This window comes from Homarus americanus, unplaced genomic scaffold, assembly GCF_018991925.1.
Source record: "Homarus americanus isolate GMGI-L3 unplaced genomic scaffold, GMGI_Hamer_2.0 scaffold26351, whole genome shotgun sequence".
Taxonomy (NCBI): Eukaryota; Metazoa; Arthropoda; class Malacostraca; order Decapoda; family Nephropidae; genus Homarus; species Homarus americanus.
Genome location: NW_024724368.1, coordinates 4,940,045 through 4,961,768, shown reverse-complemented (window position 1 = coordinate 4,961,768; position 21,724 = coordinate 4,940,045). Strand labels below are relative to the sequence as shown.

The 21,724-nt window shown below is 42.1% G+C and overlaps 1 protein-coding gene and 2 non-coding genes across 3 annotated transcripts in view; 2 read left to right on the top strand and 1 right to left on the bottom strand.

Annotated features, from left to right (window-relative positions):
- LOC121864201 (proton channel OtopLc-like) overlaps positions 1-5,654 on the bottom strand; it is an 83,237-nt gene extending 77,583 nt beyond the window's left edge. Inside the window, exon 1 of the mRNA XM_042363222.1 lies at positions 5,599-5,654. Coding sequence (XP_042219156.1) covers positions 5,599-5,633 — 35 coding nt within the window. The 5' untranslated portion in view covers positions 5,634-5,654. The remainder of the gene's footprint in view (positions 1-5,598) is intronic.
- On the top strand, positions 3,740-3,811 carry Trnaa-ugc. Its single transcript has one exon. It is a non-coding gene; the product is annotated as a tRNA-Ala (tRNA).
- Positions 3,825-3,897, top strand: Trnaa-agc. Its single transcript has one exon. It is a non-coding gene; the product is annotated as a tRNA-Ala (tRNA).
- Positions 5,655-21,724: the final 16,070 nt, after the last annotated feature.

Genomic DNA, 21,724 nt, shown 5'->3' with positions numbered 1-21,724 from the left:
TATACGGACTCATCTATACAATGATGCACGTCAGTCACCTAAAAAAGTCCTGTCTCCTCTCCCCCTGAACCACGAACCCCAAGATTCAGACTCGTGAACCCGAAGCAGTACACAGATGCATTCTCCTGTCCATAAATGCTTCGGATTCACGAACCTGACAGATCCCGGGGTTCATGATTCAGGAAGAGAGGTGACAGCTATTATTTGTGGGTAAATGTACAGTACACAGGAACAAGTGAAAACCCTACAGTAGTATCATCTTAACCCAACAAATAATTATAACTTTACCAGATGACAAAATAACCGCGTGTAGCTTTTACAATAACACAGTTAAGGTAAAATAAATCAGCGAATGGACCGCTTCTTATCGCTTCCTGGCGTACAACTTACACAGCCAAACACTTACCACCACCTGTTCCACCTCGATGACTCCGCACTAATTTTATACTGTATATGCAAAAAGCTAAACAACCTCCAGCGTAGACGATCACCAGCGAAAGTATTCGGAAACACAATGTCATATTTCTTCACGACTACCGGAAGTGATCTTTGGCTACTGAAATAATTGGAGATGATGCAAGTAGCTGGCGAGGTGAGGTGAGGAGATGAAGCGAGGTGAGGTGAGGTTAGGTGATGTGATGAAGTGAGGAGAGGTCAGGTCAGGCCATATGAGACATTATACCAAGTGTCTTTCTGCTCTAACGGGACGGACATTCACACCTTAACACACATATTTATCTTCCGTTTAATTCTCTCTCTCTCTGCTATTATCATACCTCCTCCTTCTCTCTCTCTCTCTCTCTTCCTTCCTATCCTTCACCTTTTACCCCTCTTTGCTTCCTTCTTCAATCTGACCTTTTCTTTCATACTCTTTCTCTCCCCCCCCCCCTTCTCTCTCTCTCTCTCTTGGTCTGTATGTCACTGCCTATATCTCCGTCACCTTCCACCTCTCATACATAATATTTCCGTGTCATTTATTCCCTTCTTCTTGTTATTACTTTTACACTTTATCTTTTAGGTTAATCCTGTCTTATTATATTTGTCTATCTGTCTCTTTATCTTTTCCACTTCTGTCTGCTGTCTTTTTAACCTCTTCCCTTCTGTCTGTCTATTCCTCAATCCTATCTCCTGTCTCTCTATCCTCTCCCTTTCTGTCTGTTTCTCTATCTCTTTATCCTCTCTCCTGTCTCTCTATCCCTCAACCCTATCCCCTGTCTCCTTTTATCTTTTCTTCCCCTGTTTTTACCTGCTCCTCATACCACCCTATCACACCTCACCTGGCCCTCACACCTCCCTATCACACCTCACCTGGCCCTCACACCTCCCTATCACACCTCACCTATCTCACACACCTCACCTCGCCCTCTCACCTCACGCCCCCCCCCTTCCTCACACCTCACGACACGCTCAGGTAATAGTGGGTTAATTAGTCCCAGGTGTTTTGTTGTTGTTTTTATTATGGCAACATTGGTTATAACACACGTATACTGTGTCAAGGCCCCGGGCGGCACCTCCATTGTTAGGAAATATTGTCGATTGAATTTTAGTTTCTGTGATTTATACTAATTTTAAAGGAGAGATAAAAGTGACAGAAAATACGCCGTGAGACGGAGAGAAACTACAGAAAGAAAGAAAGAAAACAGCTTTTATATATTTTCCTGACACAACATTCAATATTTATAAAAGTTTCTGTGACGTAAAATATAGATGCAAGAAAAGTGGAGCTAATTGACTGGTGTAATGGTGACTGGTCTAGTATATTAACTGGTACAGGAGGTGGTGACTTTTTTTTTCTTTTTTAACCAGGGATTAGCCTACCCGGGCATAGGCCACTGACCCACATAGGGGCCTGGGGGAAGAAAATTTAATAATAATAATAATAATAAATAATAATAATAAATAATAATAATAATAATAATAATAATAATAATAAATATATATAATAATAATAATAATCAATAAAAATATAAATAATAATAATAATAATAATAACTGGTACATGGTGGTGAATGGCCTAATATACTAAGTGGTACACGGTGGCGACTGGTCAAGTATACTAACTGGTACAGATAGCGGTGACCAGCAGTGACTGACCAGCAGTGACTGGCTCAGTGGTAGCTGGCCCAGAATATGAACGAACAATGCCGACTCACTCGCCCCTTCTGCATCCCCTCACTGCTGCTGCTGTCAACAGAGCGTAAAATGAACCTCCCAGCACCTTCCTCCCCCCCCCTCTCTTCCTCCCTAAAAATTTGCTCACGGTAATCAACCCTACAGAAGCTGATGACCTATATACTTCACGAGACGGAGAAATAACAGCAGTATGGATTGTTATGTGAGCAGCACTGGTTGTTAAAGGAGCAGCACTGGTTGTTAAAGGAACAGCACATTACACCCCCCAGCCCAGCTGTCGTCTACATCCTTCTGTTACGAGTACGAGATACAGTGCTATGGAATACTCGTTGGTGTTGGTGTGATGTGGTATGGTGTAGTGTAGTGTATGCTGTAGGATGGTGTGGTGTACTGTATTTTTTGTGGTGTGGTGTGGCGCAGCGTGTAGCGAGAGCCTGCTCACCACATTACCACAGTGTGTAAATATTCTTGATTACTTTGACCATATTAAGGGAGGGAGAGAACAGCTCACACGAGGGGACATGACACCTCAAACTAGAACGATTTTTATTATGCAAAGTTCATATATACCTGTTTTGGGGGCGTCTGTTCATGCATATATACCTCGCATCAACCCAAGTACAGGATATATATGAACATGCCAGGTAAATGCTTTTCAGGTAGCTAAAACAACAAAAACAAAATCCACGTCTTTACGGGCATGACGTTTGGTAATTGGTCAGTTGATTATGGCATAAGCTGGTATACTTTCTCCTCTCAGCCGCCCCCCCCCCCCACCCAGGCTGTGTTGTATTAGGTTAGGTTAAATTTACTTAAAAGATCACCTGACGAATCTCCACCCCAGATTATTTCACCTGGATATTAAACAACCTAACGCTATCCTATTCTAACTTAAACCTAACCTAATGTAATCTAACGTTATCCTATCCTAACCTCACCTCACCTAGCCTTATCTCCCCAAAATAGCGTTAAGGTGGTTAATCCTTAAGTGAAATAAGCATTTACTTTGATTTAGATTGAGGAGAAGACATGCAAAAGCCTCTGTATCCGTATAGTTCATGTCACGGCCGTTTAACACGTGGGGTTTTAGTCAATTCCTGGCCGGCACAGTAATATATACACGGGACTGTCAGATCATATGTCAGGGTGTATAGCTTTCACAATCTTTCACAATATGTCTAATACGTGTTAACATAATTTACCTCCACTGTCAGGACGTATATGAATAGTCTCGCCTGACCTCGCGTGAGGCACCTGGTAACGCGCGCGCGCGTGTGTGTGTATGTGTGTGTGTGTGTGTGTGTGTGTGTGTGTGTGTGTGTGATGGCTGGATGGACAACGCCTATCATCATCATTCTTCCCCTCCCTCCTTCCTTACTCTCCCTCTCTTTCTGCGTGTCTCCTGTAGCGGTATTCTTTCTTCCTAAACATTTGTCACAGGCCTCTGTATTAACCCCAGGTACTAAACATTCGTCACAGGCCGCACACAATAAACTTGAGTGTTGTGCATTTGTTCATCCTCATGTTATAACCATACCAGTTGCCCACCTCTCAAGTTCTGTCTTCAGTGTTGTTAAAAGTCTCCCTGACGAATTGGTTATCAAGAGGGGGTGTGGCTCAGTGGTAGAGCGTTCGCTTTGCATGTGAAAGGCCCCGGGTTCGATCCCCGGCACCTCCAAGAGCCGAGTTGGGGGGATGTAGCTCAAGTGGTAGAGCGCTCGCTTAGCATGTGAGAGGTACGGGGATCGATACCCCGCATCTCCAAGCTCTATATTTTTATACCCGAGAGAAGAGTCTGAATTTTTCATTATTGACAATATTAGTGTGTGTGTAAGCGAGTTTCCAGACAACCTATACTGACTGACAGAAGCAGGGCGAACCACTTGCGTTAAAACCCTCACACTTATCTAAACGAGCGAAGAAATTTCAATAAACTAAAAGAAGGAACACAACATAAGGCTCAGTGGGGCTCACATACCAACACGCGGTAAAGATGTCCTCAAGATTACACAAAAACTCAGAATATAATTTATTTTAAAGCTATCAAACCAGCAGGCCCGTTCTTTAGAGGGGGGGGGGGGGTAAACAGGGGTGACCGCCCGAGGCCCAGCACTAGACCCAGTGACCTCGGACACATTACCTGTTGACTGGTTAATCTGACCTGACGGCTTACGCCACCATCGCAACCGTGACCTTACCACCCATAGCGACAGTCCCATGGGGGTTGGTGGGGGTGGGTTCCTCTGACCGCATAATCTGATACTAGTGTGGGGCCCCGCAGTGGCTGAGTTGCCCCGAGTCCCGCACCCTCCTAGGGATGACCCTGCAAACCAGTATTACCAACTCTGAGCTCAACCACCATATCATAGGCTTTCCTTTAGATGTTGATATAAATACACTTCAATAACATACCTAAAGATCCGTTACATTTAACACAACAAAGTTCACGAACTCCATAATCAATGCGTTTATCCCTCCCCAACGAACACCTCCTACTAAACTTACTTTCTTAAGAAACGAGGAAGAAAGAAAAAAAGAAATGAGAAAAAGAACGAGAGAAGAAAAGATAAAAGAGGTAGGCGATGAAGAAAATAAAGAAGAAAATGAAAAACGTATCACAACAAGGAACGCTAAACCAAACTCCTTATAAAACCAACCAAACATCACATCCACTGTAGTAAAGCCTTAAAATAAATATTATACACAAATTAAGACCCAGTTGTTGTATCAACATTAACACAATACTGTAAAACATCATACTCAAGCCTCATTTAACCAGAGAAAAGTCAAATTAATAAAAATTATACGAGGCTACTTGAGGCGAGTCACTTCACTTCAAAATGGCGGAGAGAGGCGCCGAGGGGAGGCGAGGTCATTACTTCCCAATGTAAACAAAATAAATAATAACGCTTACAGACTTAAATGAAAAAATGTATTTATATGTTAGCTGCAGAACATAGAAAACACAAAGCATGTCTGTAGTACGTATGATAAATCACTATCATGATGCAGGAAATAAAAAATATTACTTCGAACAATACTTAACTTTCCTTATGTTTTTTTATTTACAATGGTGCACTAAGGCTATTACCCATAAGCACAAGATGCACAAAAATTCATAAAATGCACCGATACTTCTTGTTAGTAAAGAGGATGATGCCTCAGAGGCTGAAGAACAAAGCTTACGATGTATCGCCCCGTCATGGCACCACCGCTCTAACCCGCCTTGGGCAATCAGGGGGAACTCACTCAACTTCTTGCGAACAGGCAGAATCCAGCCATTTGTTGTCGTTTTAGAAGGAATCACACAGATAATCCACCAAAAAACTTGTTGGTCTTAATACACTTACTGTACCGTCAAAATGGGCGGCGGACGGCGGACGGGTTGGGAGGGAACTAAAGGCCGCACCACTACGCGCCAGCAAGACCCTGAGACTCGACAAAAGGTTGGATAAGTTCACCTACCGACTGGCGGTCTTTCGAACCGGCTTCTTTATCATCCTTCTGGCGGCTGAACGATGAGACGGCGTTAAGTGAACGTCTTCAGGAGACTCCAGGAGATGAGGGTGAACGTGGGTGATCCTGCTCGGCTGCCACAGAGAAGGTTGGAAGTGGCTTTGCGCACGGGGCGAGACGTCCTCACTTTTTTTTGTCCTATCGAAGTTTTGCATTCTGTGTTCTTCGCTGTTGAGTAACGTTAGACAGCTTCTCATGAGGTAATACACTAAACAGATGATTTCTGGCTCTGTGGAGAGGCTCGTAGGGTCTCGTCGACTTGAGAAACTTGTGATGTTGCCTAAAATCTGAGACAAACCAGAGTTCAGGGATACAATTCTGGATGAAGATGGTACTCTAGTCTCATCTCCACTCATGTTCGAATGCTGGAACAATGAGAATAAGTCCATCTACTCACCATTTACAGCTCATCAACTCAACTTTATTCTTAACCCAGAAGTTATATATGACCAGCTTTAGTAGTGCTATAAGAGCCTCTACAGTATTAATATTATTCCTGATTATAAGTAATTTACCAGAAAATCATCAAATTCGGATGATACTTGTTTTTATTCCCGGGGAAGTCCCGAAGTGGGGCAGGTGTTGTTGCGTCATGACTGTAGGAACCAACTATGCTGACAACAGTTTTGGACAATAATTTGTTTGGCCCAAAACTGGTTAGTATCCAGGCAGGACCGAACTACGCACTTAGCAGCCCCATATACTTGAAGGTACGTGCGTCGATAGTCACAAGGATGCAGCATCTTACCTGAGTTATAAATAAAGCTTTGAATCCACGCAAGTGGTTTTATATTCTAAAAATACATCTAAACAAACTGTCTCATTCCTCTTAAAAAAATTTATTTAAGACAATCTGTATTACTACATTTTCAAGAGCAATCGTAAAGGGCGTTCGGTGTTTCCCGCCAGATGCTGTACTTGGTGGTGGCTGATGGTTAGTGTCAGACCAGCTCACCAGGGCGGCGCTGCGTTTATTTATATCAGTGTTATCACTTGGTAGAACACATCTGATCACCTTCCTTTTCTTCCTACTAAGAGACAACAAGACGCCTCCGGGACCGTGGGTGACGGGGACGGCTCTTGACTGTGATAATTAAGTTTTAATCGTGACGAATACAGGAAAAAGCAACCATAATACTGCGCTGAATAATGGTTAGCGGGGTCTACCGTCTTATGTTAAAAGATCATAACCTTTAAGGGGCCTACGCTTGACATTTCGAACCTACCTGATATTATGCCACACACACACAGACGTACACACAGATACAGACACACAAACTACAGGTGAGAGAAGGGTAGGAAGATGGGACGGTTAGGGACGATAAATGAGAGACACGAACAGAATGGTGAGGAACACGAGACAAGACAAGAGAAGAGGATGCTGACAGAGAGAGACGAGAGGACGAAAGACGAAATATAAAGTAGAAACAACATACTGACAGACGGAAGATAAGACACATGAACTACATACAATAAAACAAAAGATGAAACGAGACTATATAGGGAGATGGGACAAAACCCGTTGAAGCAAGAGAGAGATATCACAAACAGACTTTATAAATTCCTTTACATATATACCTAAAGACTTTATACCCCACGTTGATTATAATTATTGGTCACAAAATCAAACCTGACTCCAGAGGCATAAAGTAACACTAATACATGAGGGTGTTTGACGGGTACAGAGATCAACAGTACACTTGCAGATCTAAACAACAACATAAATTAATATAAACTTCTTCTTGTAAACAACACACCTGAGCTAACTGACTTGCTTACAGGTAAATGGTGAGAGAGGAACACATTCACGAGCCCTGATCATTACTAACCTTGCAGTGCAGTTTTTCAGAGCTTGTGAGGGGAAGATGACGAGGTTTTGGGTGGGAGGAGATGAGGAGGTTGTGAGGGGACGGGAAGATGAGGAGGCTGTGAGGGGACGGGAAGATGAGGAGACGGGAAGATGAGGAGGCTGTGAGGGGACGGGAAGATGAGGAGGTTGTGAGGGGGCTGAGGAGGTTGTGAGGGGCGGGAAGATGAGGAGGCTGTGAGGGGACGGGAAGATGAGGAGGCTGGGGGACGGGAAGATGAGAGGCTGTGAGGGGCGGAAGATGAGGAGAGGAAGATGGGAGGTTGTGAGGGGGGGGAAGATGAGGAGGTTGTGAGGGGGGCGGGAAGATGAGGAGGTTGTGAGGGGCGGGAAGATGAGGAGGTTCGACCAATTGGCATGACCCAAGGTTATAGGGTGCGTCAAGAGAGTGATGTGTGAGGGCATGTTGTGTGATGATTAGTGCGAGGAGAGCCACCACCACACCCCCACCATAAACAATACTGTCTGCTGAAAACTAACTCATTTTCTGTGTAAACTAAGACTCGTTTTCTTTGATGGTTCATGGAGAAGGATATGGTTCACCTAAGCAACATGTTTACTCAGGTTTTCTTGCGTATATCACGTGGGAGGATCTTTTCTGTGATAGAGTAATTGAGTGATTAAATACTCCTCCTCCTCTTAGTTGGGTCTCAGTAAATATTTGCTTTTTGGTGTTAGTATTGTGTCCTCAAGAGCATAATACCGACTTATCACACTAATAATAATGTTGACAGTCATACAGGAGTGATGTAATGCACTATCACTCTGTATGAGTCATCGGTCGATCGCTGCGCCCCTCCAGCAATAACCAAAACAACCAATTATCATTTCTACAGTCACAGCAACCTGACTCCATCAAACCAAATCCAAAAAAAAATACGACAAGTTAAGATGAGATGTGTAACTCTCACGACTATATCAAGGGTTAGAACCTCTGCCCGGACACACGTGAGAAGGGTTTTATCCAGTGTGACCCAACTAAACATCACAGATTTCACGGTTCCCTCCAACCAACCGCGCGAACGGCTAGTAAGGTGATAAGAAGCGAATATTATTTATAATCCCTACTGACGGTGCACAAAAGATCGCCTGTAAACACAACGACGCACTGACCGACGCCGAAGGTCTCGTACACAGAAGCTTTATGTAAACTAAGAAGAGTGAAAGGTTCCCGACCCAAAATTTCATTAAACCAGATTGATGATGGTGTATAAGTAATGGAGGCGACAAATTTGTTATTGGAATAGATTGAGACCAGCTGACCCTTATTCCAGCTGTGGTCCCTGCTTGGCCCTGATGTGTGGCACCACGAGGGCCTTCAAAAAACCAACGGGCAGGAGATAAAGTCAACTACGCAAGATCCGTTTGCCTTTCTCCCTGAACCACGAACCCCGAAAGATTCATCAGAATCGTAAACCCGAATCAATAGACTGATACATTATTCTATCCATAAATGTTTCGGAGGATTCAGGGGTCCGAATCTCGGGGTTCGGGTTCAGAGGGGAGAGGCGAACAGTCATGAGTGTGGAGCCAAACTCAGTAAAATATAAACATATTAAAGTAAATAATGTTCGACCTGCTCTCCTCTGTCGCCTTCTGCTATACTGGACGACACTAAGTGAACGTGTCCTAATAAGTAACAGTGTGATGTCTTCCGTGTAGCGCAAGGTAACGAACACAACGCGAGAGAGAGAGAGAGAGAGAGAGAGACAGTTTCATTGCAATTTTCGACATTCTGACCCGATGTACAGCCACAAGATGTCAGATTTTTTGAGAGACAATCACTTTAATTACTTATCCGGCAGAGGTAAACAAACACACACACACACACACACACACACACACACACACACCTTACGTAGCCCCATTTAGGAACATGAAGCTGTCAGCGTCATATTTTTGACACACGAGGACGGGATTCCTCAGTTTATAAGGAACCCGAGGCTGGTGGTGCTGTGTGCAAGGTTCTTCAAGGTTGTGGCTATAATGCACATCACGTACTAAAACCTGGAATCTCGTATCTAACAAGCAAGGAAGCACACGCCTCACAAACCTGCTCATACTATACATATGCAATACTGTATTCTTATAGCAGTTTATGATGTAGTACAATAAAACTAAATACAATAACTCTGTATTTTACTTATTTTCATATTTTGTTGTCTATTGATGTCAGCGCCAAGTTGTAAGTGAAAATATCGAGTGTCAGGTGTCTGTATAACAGCAAACACGAACATGTAAACGAACTGAAAAGATTTAAGTAGTAGATATAATAGCAAAAAGAGCCACGAAAAAGGCCGAGATCGACATAATATGAAGTAAAACCTTGAAATAATTAAGGAGCAAATTACGGAAAATACAATTAATAGAAGATAATTTAAAAGGGAATAAATATATGATAAAAGTGGAACAATGAACTATTACCATCATGTTCTCGTGAACACAAATTTTACATATGAGAAAGATAGGAGCAGGTGGAAGGATTCGGTGTATATGAGGTTAAGATTAGGATATAAATATTATTGGGAACTAGGAGCTGAGAGAAGTGAACAGGATAAAGAATGTATAGTTTGTAGAACACCCAGATCCCATACCCTGCCACATTATATACTGGAATGCCCATTACTTAATGTATATAGAAATGCCCATATAAATAATGTCTCCAAGCAAATAGAGTGGATGTTTAAAAATAGGAAAATAGATGAAATATTAAAAAAATATAGAAATTTTGCATCTAGAATATAACTGTGTACTGTAACTGATCATATGAGATATATCTGTATTATGTGAGTCCTGAGAGGGACATTCCTGGGCTGGGATGACTTATGTCACTTCTTCCCTTTGAGATGTTTTTTTTTTATCTCAATAAACATATCAATCTATCAACTGAAAAATCCTGTTTTTACATTTTTCAACCCCGTCAAGATATCTAAGTGATCTGTCCTATCGTGTCTTGTCAGAAGGGTTGTTAGTCTTGAGGATCCTTCAGTCTACTTGGATAATAGAGATATTATAGCTTAGGATTCATCTTAGTCGTTCTGTATTCCAACTTTAAATTTTCTAGGGTTGTTAAATCTCTGATCACAGCCTGACACAAATAGTGAGAGAGAGAGAGAGAGAGAGAGAGAGAGAGAGAGAGAGAGAGAGATCAACGCCATTCAATAGTGTAATAACAAGCACATTTTCGCCTCATCATGTTACTTATTGACTGTTGTCCCGCCCGCCTGTCCATCACACACACACACACACACACACACACACGACGACTGGATTACCAGCACATTTTTACAGAATATTATTTAATCTCTTGTCATGTGGGTGACTCGACTACTGCTTATGAAGCCACACTAAATTATTCTACCGGACAGACGACAACCCTCTTCAGGACCACAACAAGCTTGGCGGGTACACACACACACACACACACACACACACACACACACACACACACACACACACACGAGAAATATTTCGAGAAAAGACATAAGAAAGACATATCGTTTACTGTGAATTAACCTGTTATAAAAAATACCTTTCCTGTGTACTTTTTATTGATTAGATAAATTATATACAAAGTTCTCCTCTTCACACCTGGGAGATCACCTGTGCGTTCGCTATAATAATATTCGGGTCGTACTAGCCCCCCCACCACCACCACTACTACCTCAGTCATGGTCAAGGTTTAACAAGCACTTGTTGTTTGACTGCATAATCATCATCTGGGGATCTGGCCACATGACACACGAGGGGACACACGAGGGGCCACATGACACGAGGGGCCACATGACACACGAGTAACCGCATGAAACGAGGGGCCACATGACACGAGGGGCCACATGAGACACAAGGGGGCGAGATGACACACAAGACGTACCCACATGGCACTTACAAAACTGACACTAATTACCAGGTACTGTAGTGCAGGAACACGACCAAGAGCTACCTAACCCAGTGCTTAACCTTGACTGCCGCCGCCAGTGATCAGAGAGATGACCTCTCTCTCTCTCTCTCTCTCTCTCTCTCTCTCTCTGGTTCTTGATTTCAGAGTGACGAGAAATCTCCAAGCTGAAGTTGCCATACCATATTACTCAAGACGGGGAAGTTGCTATACTAAAGAATGCCAGATGAGGAAGTTGCCACAGTTCTTCAGGTTAGGTTCATATTTCTTATCTAATGATTGGAGATTAACGACCTTACTGCCATCAGATCACCTGTTTAAATCATTACTATACAAAGGTCAATTCTGTGTACATCTGAGACGATCCTAACTATGGCCAAAATCTGAGGACTTCCCCCCCAACGAGGGTCAAGTATTGCCACAGTATACAGGAGCATTAGGGAGTCACCTCGTTCCCCGGGCCAACCTCGCGGAGGTTTTTCTACAGTGTTAAAAAGTGGCCACTGGAGGACATTATGGGGGGCAGTAATGGTGGGGATGGTGGTGGAGGTACGGATAGGGGTAATGGTAATGGTGGTGGTGTAGGTAGGGATGGAGGGTGATGGTGGTAGAGGAGGAGGTAAGGATGGGGTGATGGTAATGGTGGTGGTGTAGGTAGGGATGGGGGGTGATGATGGTAGAGGAGGAGGTAAGGATGGGGTGATGGTAATGGTGGTGGTGTAGGTAGGGATGGAGGTAGGGATGGGGGTGATGGTGTAGGTGGGGGTAGGCATAGGAGTGGTGATGGTGGTGGAGGTATAGGGATCGTGGTGATGGTAGTGATGGTAGTAGTAGTGGTGGCAGTGACGGTGGCAGTGGTGATGGCAGTAGTGGTAGTCAAATATACAGACGGAGACTGCCAACTGAACCACCCTGAACCTGTGAACTTTAAATCCGTATAAACACTAACCTTTAACAGTCGCACCATTTACCAGGTCGGTACGCTAAATTTATCCAAAAGAATGTTATCTTTTTTTACGAGTTCTTAAGACACCTTCACCTTAATATATTACTTGTATGTTATTATAACTTACGAGTACAGTATTGACATAATTCACGTCATATTATCACTGGTTTACCTAAAATACCTGTATTACCTGTATTTGTAGTTACGGCATAATTGATATAGTTTTGCCAGGGTTTGTTGGGTGTTGTGGTAACTATCTGTCTGTCTGTTTACTTATGCATATATGTATAACCAGAACTAAATGTATCACTACATAATCAGATGAGCTACATCACAACCCACCTGACGAACAGACGGAAACAGGAGACGGAACCGGATTTAACTTTCACAATAACAACCAACAAGAATATCCAGAAGAACAGGTAGACCCCTTATCTACCTCAACCTTACCGACCCTGACGAGACTTCCACTACTAGATGGGTGAGCGGCCATACAGTATATAAGGCAAGTAATACATATAATATCTTACTGTATATGTAGTGGAATAAATGTATGTATGTATGTATGTATGTATGTATGTATGTATGTATGTATGTATAAAGCGGTATCGACCCCTAAATGTGATAAGACAACACACCCGCACCAGATGACAGTCAGGGTATCAGTCAGTCAGTTCGGAGACTCATTCCCGTGACTACATGTCGAGTTAAATATGTCTGTCTCGTGAGGTGATGAGAGATACGAGACACCAGAGATGAGAGGGTGATGAGAGACACGAGACACCAGAGATAAGAGGGTGATGAGAGACACGAGACACCAGAGATGAGAGGGTGATGAGAGACACGAGACACCAGAGATGAGAGGGTGATGAGAGACACGAGACACCAGAGATGAGAGGGTGATGAGAGACACGAGACACCAGAGATGAGAGGGTGATGAGAAAACACGAGACACCAGAGATGAGAGGGTGATGAGAGACACGAGACACCAGAGATGACAGGCTGATGAGAGACACGAGACACCAGAGATAAGAGAGTGATGAGAGACACGAGACACCAGAGATAAGAGGGTGATGAGAGACACGAGACACCAGAGATAAGAGGGTGATGAGAGACACGAGACACCAGAGATGAGAGGGTGATGAGAGGCACGAGACACCAGAGATGAGAGGGTGATGAGAGACACGAGACACCAGAGATGAGAGGCTGATGAGAGACACGAGACACCAGAGATAAGAGGGTGATGAGAGACACGAGACACCATAGATGAGAGGCTGATGAGAGACACGAGACACCAGAGATAAGAGAGTGATGAGAGACACGAGACACCAGAGATGAGAGGGTGATGAGAGATACGAGACACAATAGAGATAAGAGGGTGATGAGAGACACGAGACACCAGAGATGAGAGATTAAGGTTCTTGTTTATAGCATCAATTAACAAGGTTCATTCAGGACTAACCGAAGGCCGAGCCGAGTTGGGCAGCTGACCGACTGACCACAACAGGTCGTATAACTAAATTGGACAAAGGAAGATCAAACTTTCTAATCCAAACACAAACAAACTGAATATTTTATGTCGATCGGAATATCTAAACACCGGCGTCATAATTACACAACTAATATATTTATAAACAAAAGGAAAATATAAATAACAACAGAATAACCTTTAAGACTTTTTTTTAATAGAATGTCGTTTCTGAAAGTTAAATTTGTGTATTGATATATCCTTAACCAACAATGTCTAGGATTTGGTCATAATGTGCGTCAATGAAGTCTGGTTAATATTTATCGAAGTCAATCAGTTTTATTATCTGAAGGAACCAAGTGACCTGCTATATGATGCTGCTCTGTTGTGGTAAAGACCTGAGAATATTTACCGACTTTATACCAATTAAAATACGTCCCAAACCTAAACAATGTAACAAGACATTCGGCTATTACAGATTGTGTAACTTTGGAAACCCGGGAAATTTACTCCATAATAAAACATGTCGCCACAGTGTGTCCATCCTCCTTAGATGTGAAACCTCCCTCCAACGAACTAAATGGAGAGGAAAGTCCGTTATATCGAGGGTCTTTTAGGTGTGACACCCCTATCTAATGGATTATATGGAGAGAGAAGTCCGTTATATGGAGGTTTCACTGTAGGCAAGATTGTCCAGGGAATTTGCTTGCATCTCATGAAGGAAGGAGGAGCGACTCTTCGTAATAAGGAATTGTTAGATGCTGAAATCGTTGTACTGTTTAGACGTAATAAAGTTTAGGGACAAATTTTTGGTATTGTTCATCTCAATGCTTCAACTACAGAGGTCTTTAACCACCACCACCATTACTACTACTACTACTAATAATAATAATAATAATAATAATAATAATAATAACAATAACAACAACCTCGCTTCCTTAGCTAATCGTTCGCGCCGAAGTAAACATAAAACAAGATGGCCGCTGTGGGTGACCTTCAAAATGGAGGTTGACTTTGACGCTCCAAGAGTCCCAGTGGGACAGCAAAAAAAAAAGTGGGACAGCCAAGCGTAGCAGAGAATGAAGAGACTTAAAAAAAACGAACAAAGATGAGTGTTGTGTAATAATAATATTAATAATATTAATAATAATAATAATAATAATAATAACAACAACAACAACAGACCATTTAATTCCTTCAGGCAAAAACCTCTCATATTTACAAAAAACGAAGTCATTTGACCAACAGAACTAAACCCCCCGTTACATTAAATAATAATGCAACAGCAATAAATAACGACCAAAACAAGACAAATAAACAATGCTCTACTCAGTATGATAATACATAATTAATATAATGATACGAATTAGTAACCTGTTTAACGAGAAAGACTTTAAGGTGAGGCAAGCGTGAGTCTGAGAGTGTCGCCGCCCGCTGCTGCCGCCGACCCGAGGGACTTCCCCGAAACCACAACAAAACAGTGAAATATAAGATGCTGCAACACACTGTGGGGATGGCACCATATTGGATGACAAACTCGTCTTGTAGAATGATAGTAGGTGATGATAACGAGAAGAAACACAACAAACTTCTTCAATTTTAGCAGTTTATGATAAGTCTGGATGTCCAGTCGGGGTCAAAAGTCTTGAACACTTGACAGTATTTGGCATGTAAGTACCCGAAGATCTTGGGTATTAAGGAGAGTTTTATCACATTTTGTGGTTAAGGTATAATATGTGATGACAAGTAGTGTTATTAGTACAGTATATCCCAATCATATGCTGTATAATTCATAAGTAGATGCCAGATATTGCTAAGTGTTCAACGCTTTTGATCCCGACTGTACATATGAAAATAAATTGGACAGATGATAGTATGTGTACCAGAAACCTTCTTGTGTCGCCAAGCACGTACAACGAACACTTCACATTCCAGGTGTTTGGTTCACACACACACACACACACACACACACACACACACACACACACACACAAAGTTCCTGAAACACCTCGCAGTCGGTCTCTTTGTGATGGCGTGACTTTCATTCTTAACCCAAAAAATGATGATGGATAATAATTAGTTTAAGAAAATATTGAATCCGGGAAGTGAAGAGTGAAAGATGATGATGATGGTGGTGGTGGTGGTGGTGGACGCGTGATGATGTTCCGGAGAATTACCGAGTCCAAGTTTCTATTGAAAATTAATCAACTCAACCCACACCAACCATACGCAACCTAACCTAACCAAACTTGAGATAAAGACCCTGACTTCACAGTGACAACAATACCAGATCATAACTTCAACCTGAAACATTAAAATCAAACACTATGACCACACCGCATTCTCACACACTACAAAAGGTTTACCTGAAAGGACTTGAAGACAAAAAAAAAAAATCTCCTTCGTGCAGCATTATCCACGGAGGTATGCTAATGAATGTCAGGTATTTGGAAAGGTATTATTTTAACAGCCAAAATGATACACTATAATGCTTTACGATTTTCCCGAAGGTTTTGATATCGCGTAAATAGGACCGGTTCGTGTCTTCAAAAATTTCGGGGGGGGCTGGTGAAGGGGGGTGAGTAGGGGGTGGTGGAGGGGGCGGGGAGGGGGTGGTGGAGGGGGCGGGGAGGGGGTGGTGGAGGGGGCGGGGAGGGGGTAGTGGGGGTTAGCTAAAGGAGTCTTCGTTTCTTTCATCTGGTCTACACTAGTTATTACTGAATGTCGTATATAGAGATAAAATCCTCTTAATCTCAGTTTATTCTCAAGATCTAAAGATTCAATGAAGATAAGGTTACTATCTCAAGAGCCAAAATATCCCTAAAAGGAAGAGAGGGAAATTGTCCAGTGATAATTTCCCCCCAAACGTGAGAGGTGAATTGGCTGCATGGTTTCAACCCCCTTCTCGAAATCTCACTTACAATCACCAGACTTAACTTATAACCGTGTGATTGTATTTTCCTATATAATTCGAGATATATTTACATTTAAAACTTGTTAATATTTCACAGATACCAGAGTACCTCAATGTGTGTTGTTCTGTAGTGTCTTTTAAACACCATTTACTGTCCATGCATTTTATCTATCGTGTTAAAAGATACACAAGTTCATTAGAGTTCTTATGCTATAGTTCTCAAATCCCTTTCCTTTATATACGAGAAGAAAAAACTACCTTCCTCCACCGTTTAACTCTTCACTACGGGGCCAGGACCTTTAACATTGCATTTGGTTAATATCAGACGATTTTATTCAGCTCAGAGGCGACACCGTGCACGAGAGGTTAAATATAAAGGTGTAACGTCGTAAATATCTGTCACTAAGAAGCACAACATGTAAAGTATAATATTTTCAGTCGGAAACATTATGTACATTTGTATAATATCATAAATCACACTAAAATTCCTTCCCAGCAATATAAGGGACATTATTAACATTCTTTATTGAATATTATGAGGTTACCAGCTCCATGTCTCCCGCCATTCTTGAAGACTCAGCGACGAAAAAACTGAGTCAGCATAATGTACAGCCAACGCAGTCGACTGGATAAGGAGACCCGCGCCATGTAAGGTTGGTTGGGATGACACGCGCCTTTGGTAAGACCTCCTCGCGTTTGTTGGTTTTTAGTGGCCAAGCATTTTCTAGTAACCAAATAGGTGGTACCAGTGTTCCTTAGTGAGCCAGTTTACTAATACAAAAAACAAAACAAAAAAGCGTATCTGATGCGATTATTACTGATGTATGTTTCTTTAATAAATAACGTTTTACATACACACACACACACAGACACAGACACAGACACACACACACACACACACACACACACACAAAATACTAATTATATTTAGTTTATCAACCAGAAATATAAAATTACCCGGCATATCACAACCCCGGAAGACGAGCTAAAGAAAATTAAACTTTCCTCCACTGTAACTTAAAAAAAAAAATTCAAGGTCACATAAAAGACAAAAGTAAACGAATAAAAACCGGGAACAGCTCTGTCAGACGCCCTAGGAAGCAGGTTCAGTCGGTAGATAAAATTTTACGGTTAACCTTCCATAAATTATTCTTGTTTGCAGTTAGAGTCGAGTTTTATTTGTATTACCAATATTTTAAGTCCTGAAAACTATTCCATCCCTCGGGAAACAAAAGTAACAGTCAGCACTCGGAACTTTTATTAGATTGTTGACGATAAAAAATAAACTTCTTGAGTATAACTACCTATTGTTTGAATGTTGATGTGTTTACGCGACGTTTATGGCTTTATCAGAAAAACAAAAGCAACCCGAAAGATCACAATAAGTATAAAAGTTGATCAATTTCCTTTACAAGAGAATGAAAGAAAAAGTTATTATGTTGTCTCTTGTGGCTATTAAAAGTGGATATGATACTAGGCTTTGTAGATCAGTATCACTAGGCTACGTAGCAAGAGTGAGAGAAAGTTTGTTAATGTGTCAATAGTCGTTTTTCTGATATGCATAATTCTACCTCACAACATAGTATAATTTAGTAGGAACAAAATAATAATAATAATAATAATAATTTCCATCGTTTCACTCAATTTCAAGGTATATTTACAACTCATTAGCACCTTAAAATAAAAATTCATTCGTAAATTTATGAAATAAATACTTTATCATTTCATTAAGTCCAACAGTTGCAGCTTGTAATAGTATATGTTGGATTGAACACTTACCGATGCTTTAATATAAATAATTTGACAGTCGCGACACATTAGCCTTTGTCTGCCGGGTTAAATATATTACAAGACAAGGACCAACTTCCCTATCCGTAGTTGGGGTGAGCGTATCAAACACTGTCATCTTGTAGTCATCAGCGTTAAGATGATCTATGTGTGACGACGTGAGAGCTTCATGTTTATACGAGTTAAGAATGGATGGACAGATGTTTTATTCTCTGTTACTACTCATTTACAGCTGACCAGTTAACACACGAGTCAAGTTCAGTTTAATTGTATTGGCGGGATAAGCTTAACCTACCATAAGCCACGACGGTATGGAAATAATTAGGGTTCTGTTCCTGTGTCATGTGAGTCCTAACGAAAACGAACTGTGGCAATCATTAATGACATCGGCTGACACGGACACCAGCCGACAACAGTCATTACCAACACTAAACACGGACGGCCGACAGTCAAACGCACCAGACATGCTTTGCTACTGTCTGTCTGTCTGTCTGTCTGTCATTGTGGAAGAAAATTCTAATTCAGATTACGAAAACGACGGTCGGATACAAGGTCGTTGTGAAAAATTACACACACACACACACACAACACACACACACACACACACACACACAGAACAAATATGTATGCTCACTCGTCAACAGCGACACTAAAACCTGCCAAAACACCAAATAAATATCCTTCTAACGCGTGTCTAATTTCCTCCCAGACATCTGAACATATTCTCTGGTGATCACGTACACAGACGATGATCAGCTGTTTGTTATCTCAGTCACGTCAACAACACGGAGGCAAGAACACTCAGGTAATGTTATACTTGAAGGCGAAACGATAATTACCCACAAGGTTACTAACATTAATAAAAGAAATAATTGATACAATAAGAAGAATTCGGTGGATAATGATACCAAAATAATATAAAATAATAATGATAGTAATAATATTAATAATAATAATAACAACACTAATAATAATAATTAAGGTAATAACAATAAAAATAACACCAAACAATAATAGCAATAACAAGAATAATAATAATAATAATAATAACACAGGAAACAAAGAAAAGAAATACATAAGAACACACACACACACACACACACACACACACACACACAGTATCCAAAATATGTGTACCCTGACCCACGATCTTTCTCACATCATTGCACAGGTTATGACACACCACCCACCCCCCCACCACTAATATCACCCCACCCACCACCACTATACCCACTACTACCACCATCACACTACCACTAGACCCACTCCTACCACCACCACACCCTAATATGGCTGGCTTTCGCAGTCTCCAAGCATTTACACACACACACACATATATAATTAAAATTCTCTTTCGCAATAAGGAAACTCTCAAGCCTAAATGTATCAATTACCTCTAATTACTCACTCATTTGTCTAATTACGAACTCGCGAACGGAATTAATTACGGTAATTTCTTCATGGACATCTAGTTAATTTAAGCTATGTTATTATTATTTTATTTACTAGTTATATATTTTATTCCTTACTTCGTTATCTATTTTATTTTATTATTAATTTTCTTCCTATAATGTTATTCACGTTTTTATTAATCCACTTCCTCCGTTCTCTCTACTTATTCACCACTCCCTTCTTCTTCAGCCTCCCACTCATCATCACAACATCCCACACATACTTTCCTCCAACCCATCCCACCCACCCACCCACCCACACTCTCGTCCATTCTCCCACAATCACCCAGGCACACACACACACACACACACACACACACACACAAGATTTACGGCCTCCTAGACTGTCATGGTCACGCTCGTCTCGCTCACAGATTTAAGACGTGCCGACGTAAGACTCTGATGAACTTGACACACAGGAGGTGGTGAGAGGAGAGAAGAGGGGAGGTGCAGGTGAGGAGGAGGGGAGGAAGGGACAATAAGAAGCAGGAGGAGGATGAAGGAGGCACAGGGATGGAAGAAGAGGGAGGAGGATAGGTAGGGGAAGTAGGGGAGAAGACCGGATAGGGGTGAGATGTTGAAGATTAGTAGGGAGGAATGAGGGCGTCAAGTGGGGGTTATGGTGGCGGGTGAGGGCGTAGAGTGGGTTGAGTGCGTGTGGAGTGGTGTTTAGGGTGGGCGAGGGTTGGGGTGGATGAGGGCACAGGGTGGGTGAGGGTATGGGGTGAATGAGTGGAGTGGGTGGATGAGGGGACAGGGTGGATGAGGGGACAGGGTGGATGAGGGGACAGGGTGGATGATGGTACAGGGTAGATGGGGGGCAGGGGGTGGATGAGGGCACAAGGTGGATGAAGGCACGGGGTGGATGAGGGCAGGGGATGGATGAAGGCACAGGGTGGATGAGGGAATAGGGTGGATGAGGGCACGGGGTGGATGCGGACACAGGGTAGATGAGGGCACAGGGTGGATGAGGGGGCGCACTCGGTGTATGGAAAGCGTGGTGAGCCGAAGAACGTAATGGCGTGTAAAGGTGGCGGGTTTTTTCGAGTAGTAGGATCAGCTGTACGTGCGATGAATCATGAGAGAGAGAGAGAGAGGAACAGCTGAAGAATCTCCACCCTAGCTTGTTTCACCTAAAAACTAACCAACCCAACCTAACCTAACGTAACGTAACCTAACCTAACCTAACCTATTCAACATCCATTCTTCCTTATAGCAAACACCTCTGTAGACCAACACCCAAACTCTTGCCTTAATGTTTGTGTCAACATTGTGGTTTATCCCCTCTCACTCACTCACCATCGATCTCTTCCCTCATAAACAACGACTCATTCTCTCATAAAATCCAGCACTCACACCTCTCTACATGTCACTCCTGGCGGAAAATAGTTGAGGTAGTGAGAAGAGCCACACACACACACACACACACACACACACACACACACACACACACACACACCAAGTCAGGCGCATCAAGAGAAATTTCAGCAGTGGAACAAATACATCAAGGGTACAAAGACTGCGGCAGTACTGTAATTGTACACCGGAAAATTCCAACGCCTTTACAAAGAGTTTCCATCAACACCGAATGTCATTAAAATCAAGTCTACGATCTGTGGCAAACCTTTTTATTGTATTTTGTCTAACTAGTTTTCTTTAATTTAGTTTCTTATTATTTTTTTTTAGGAGGAATTCGTCAGGGATGTGTGACCCCGAGTTAACCTACTTTTAGGGTTCACATGA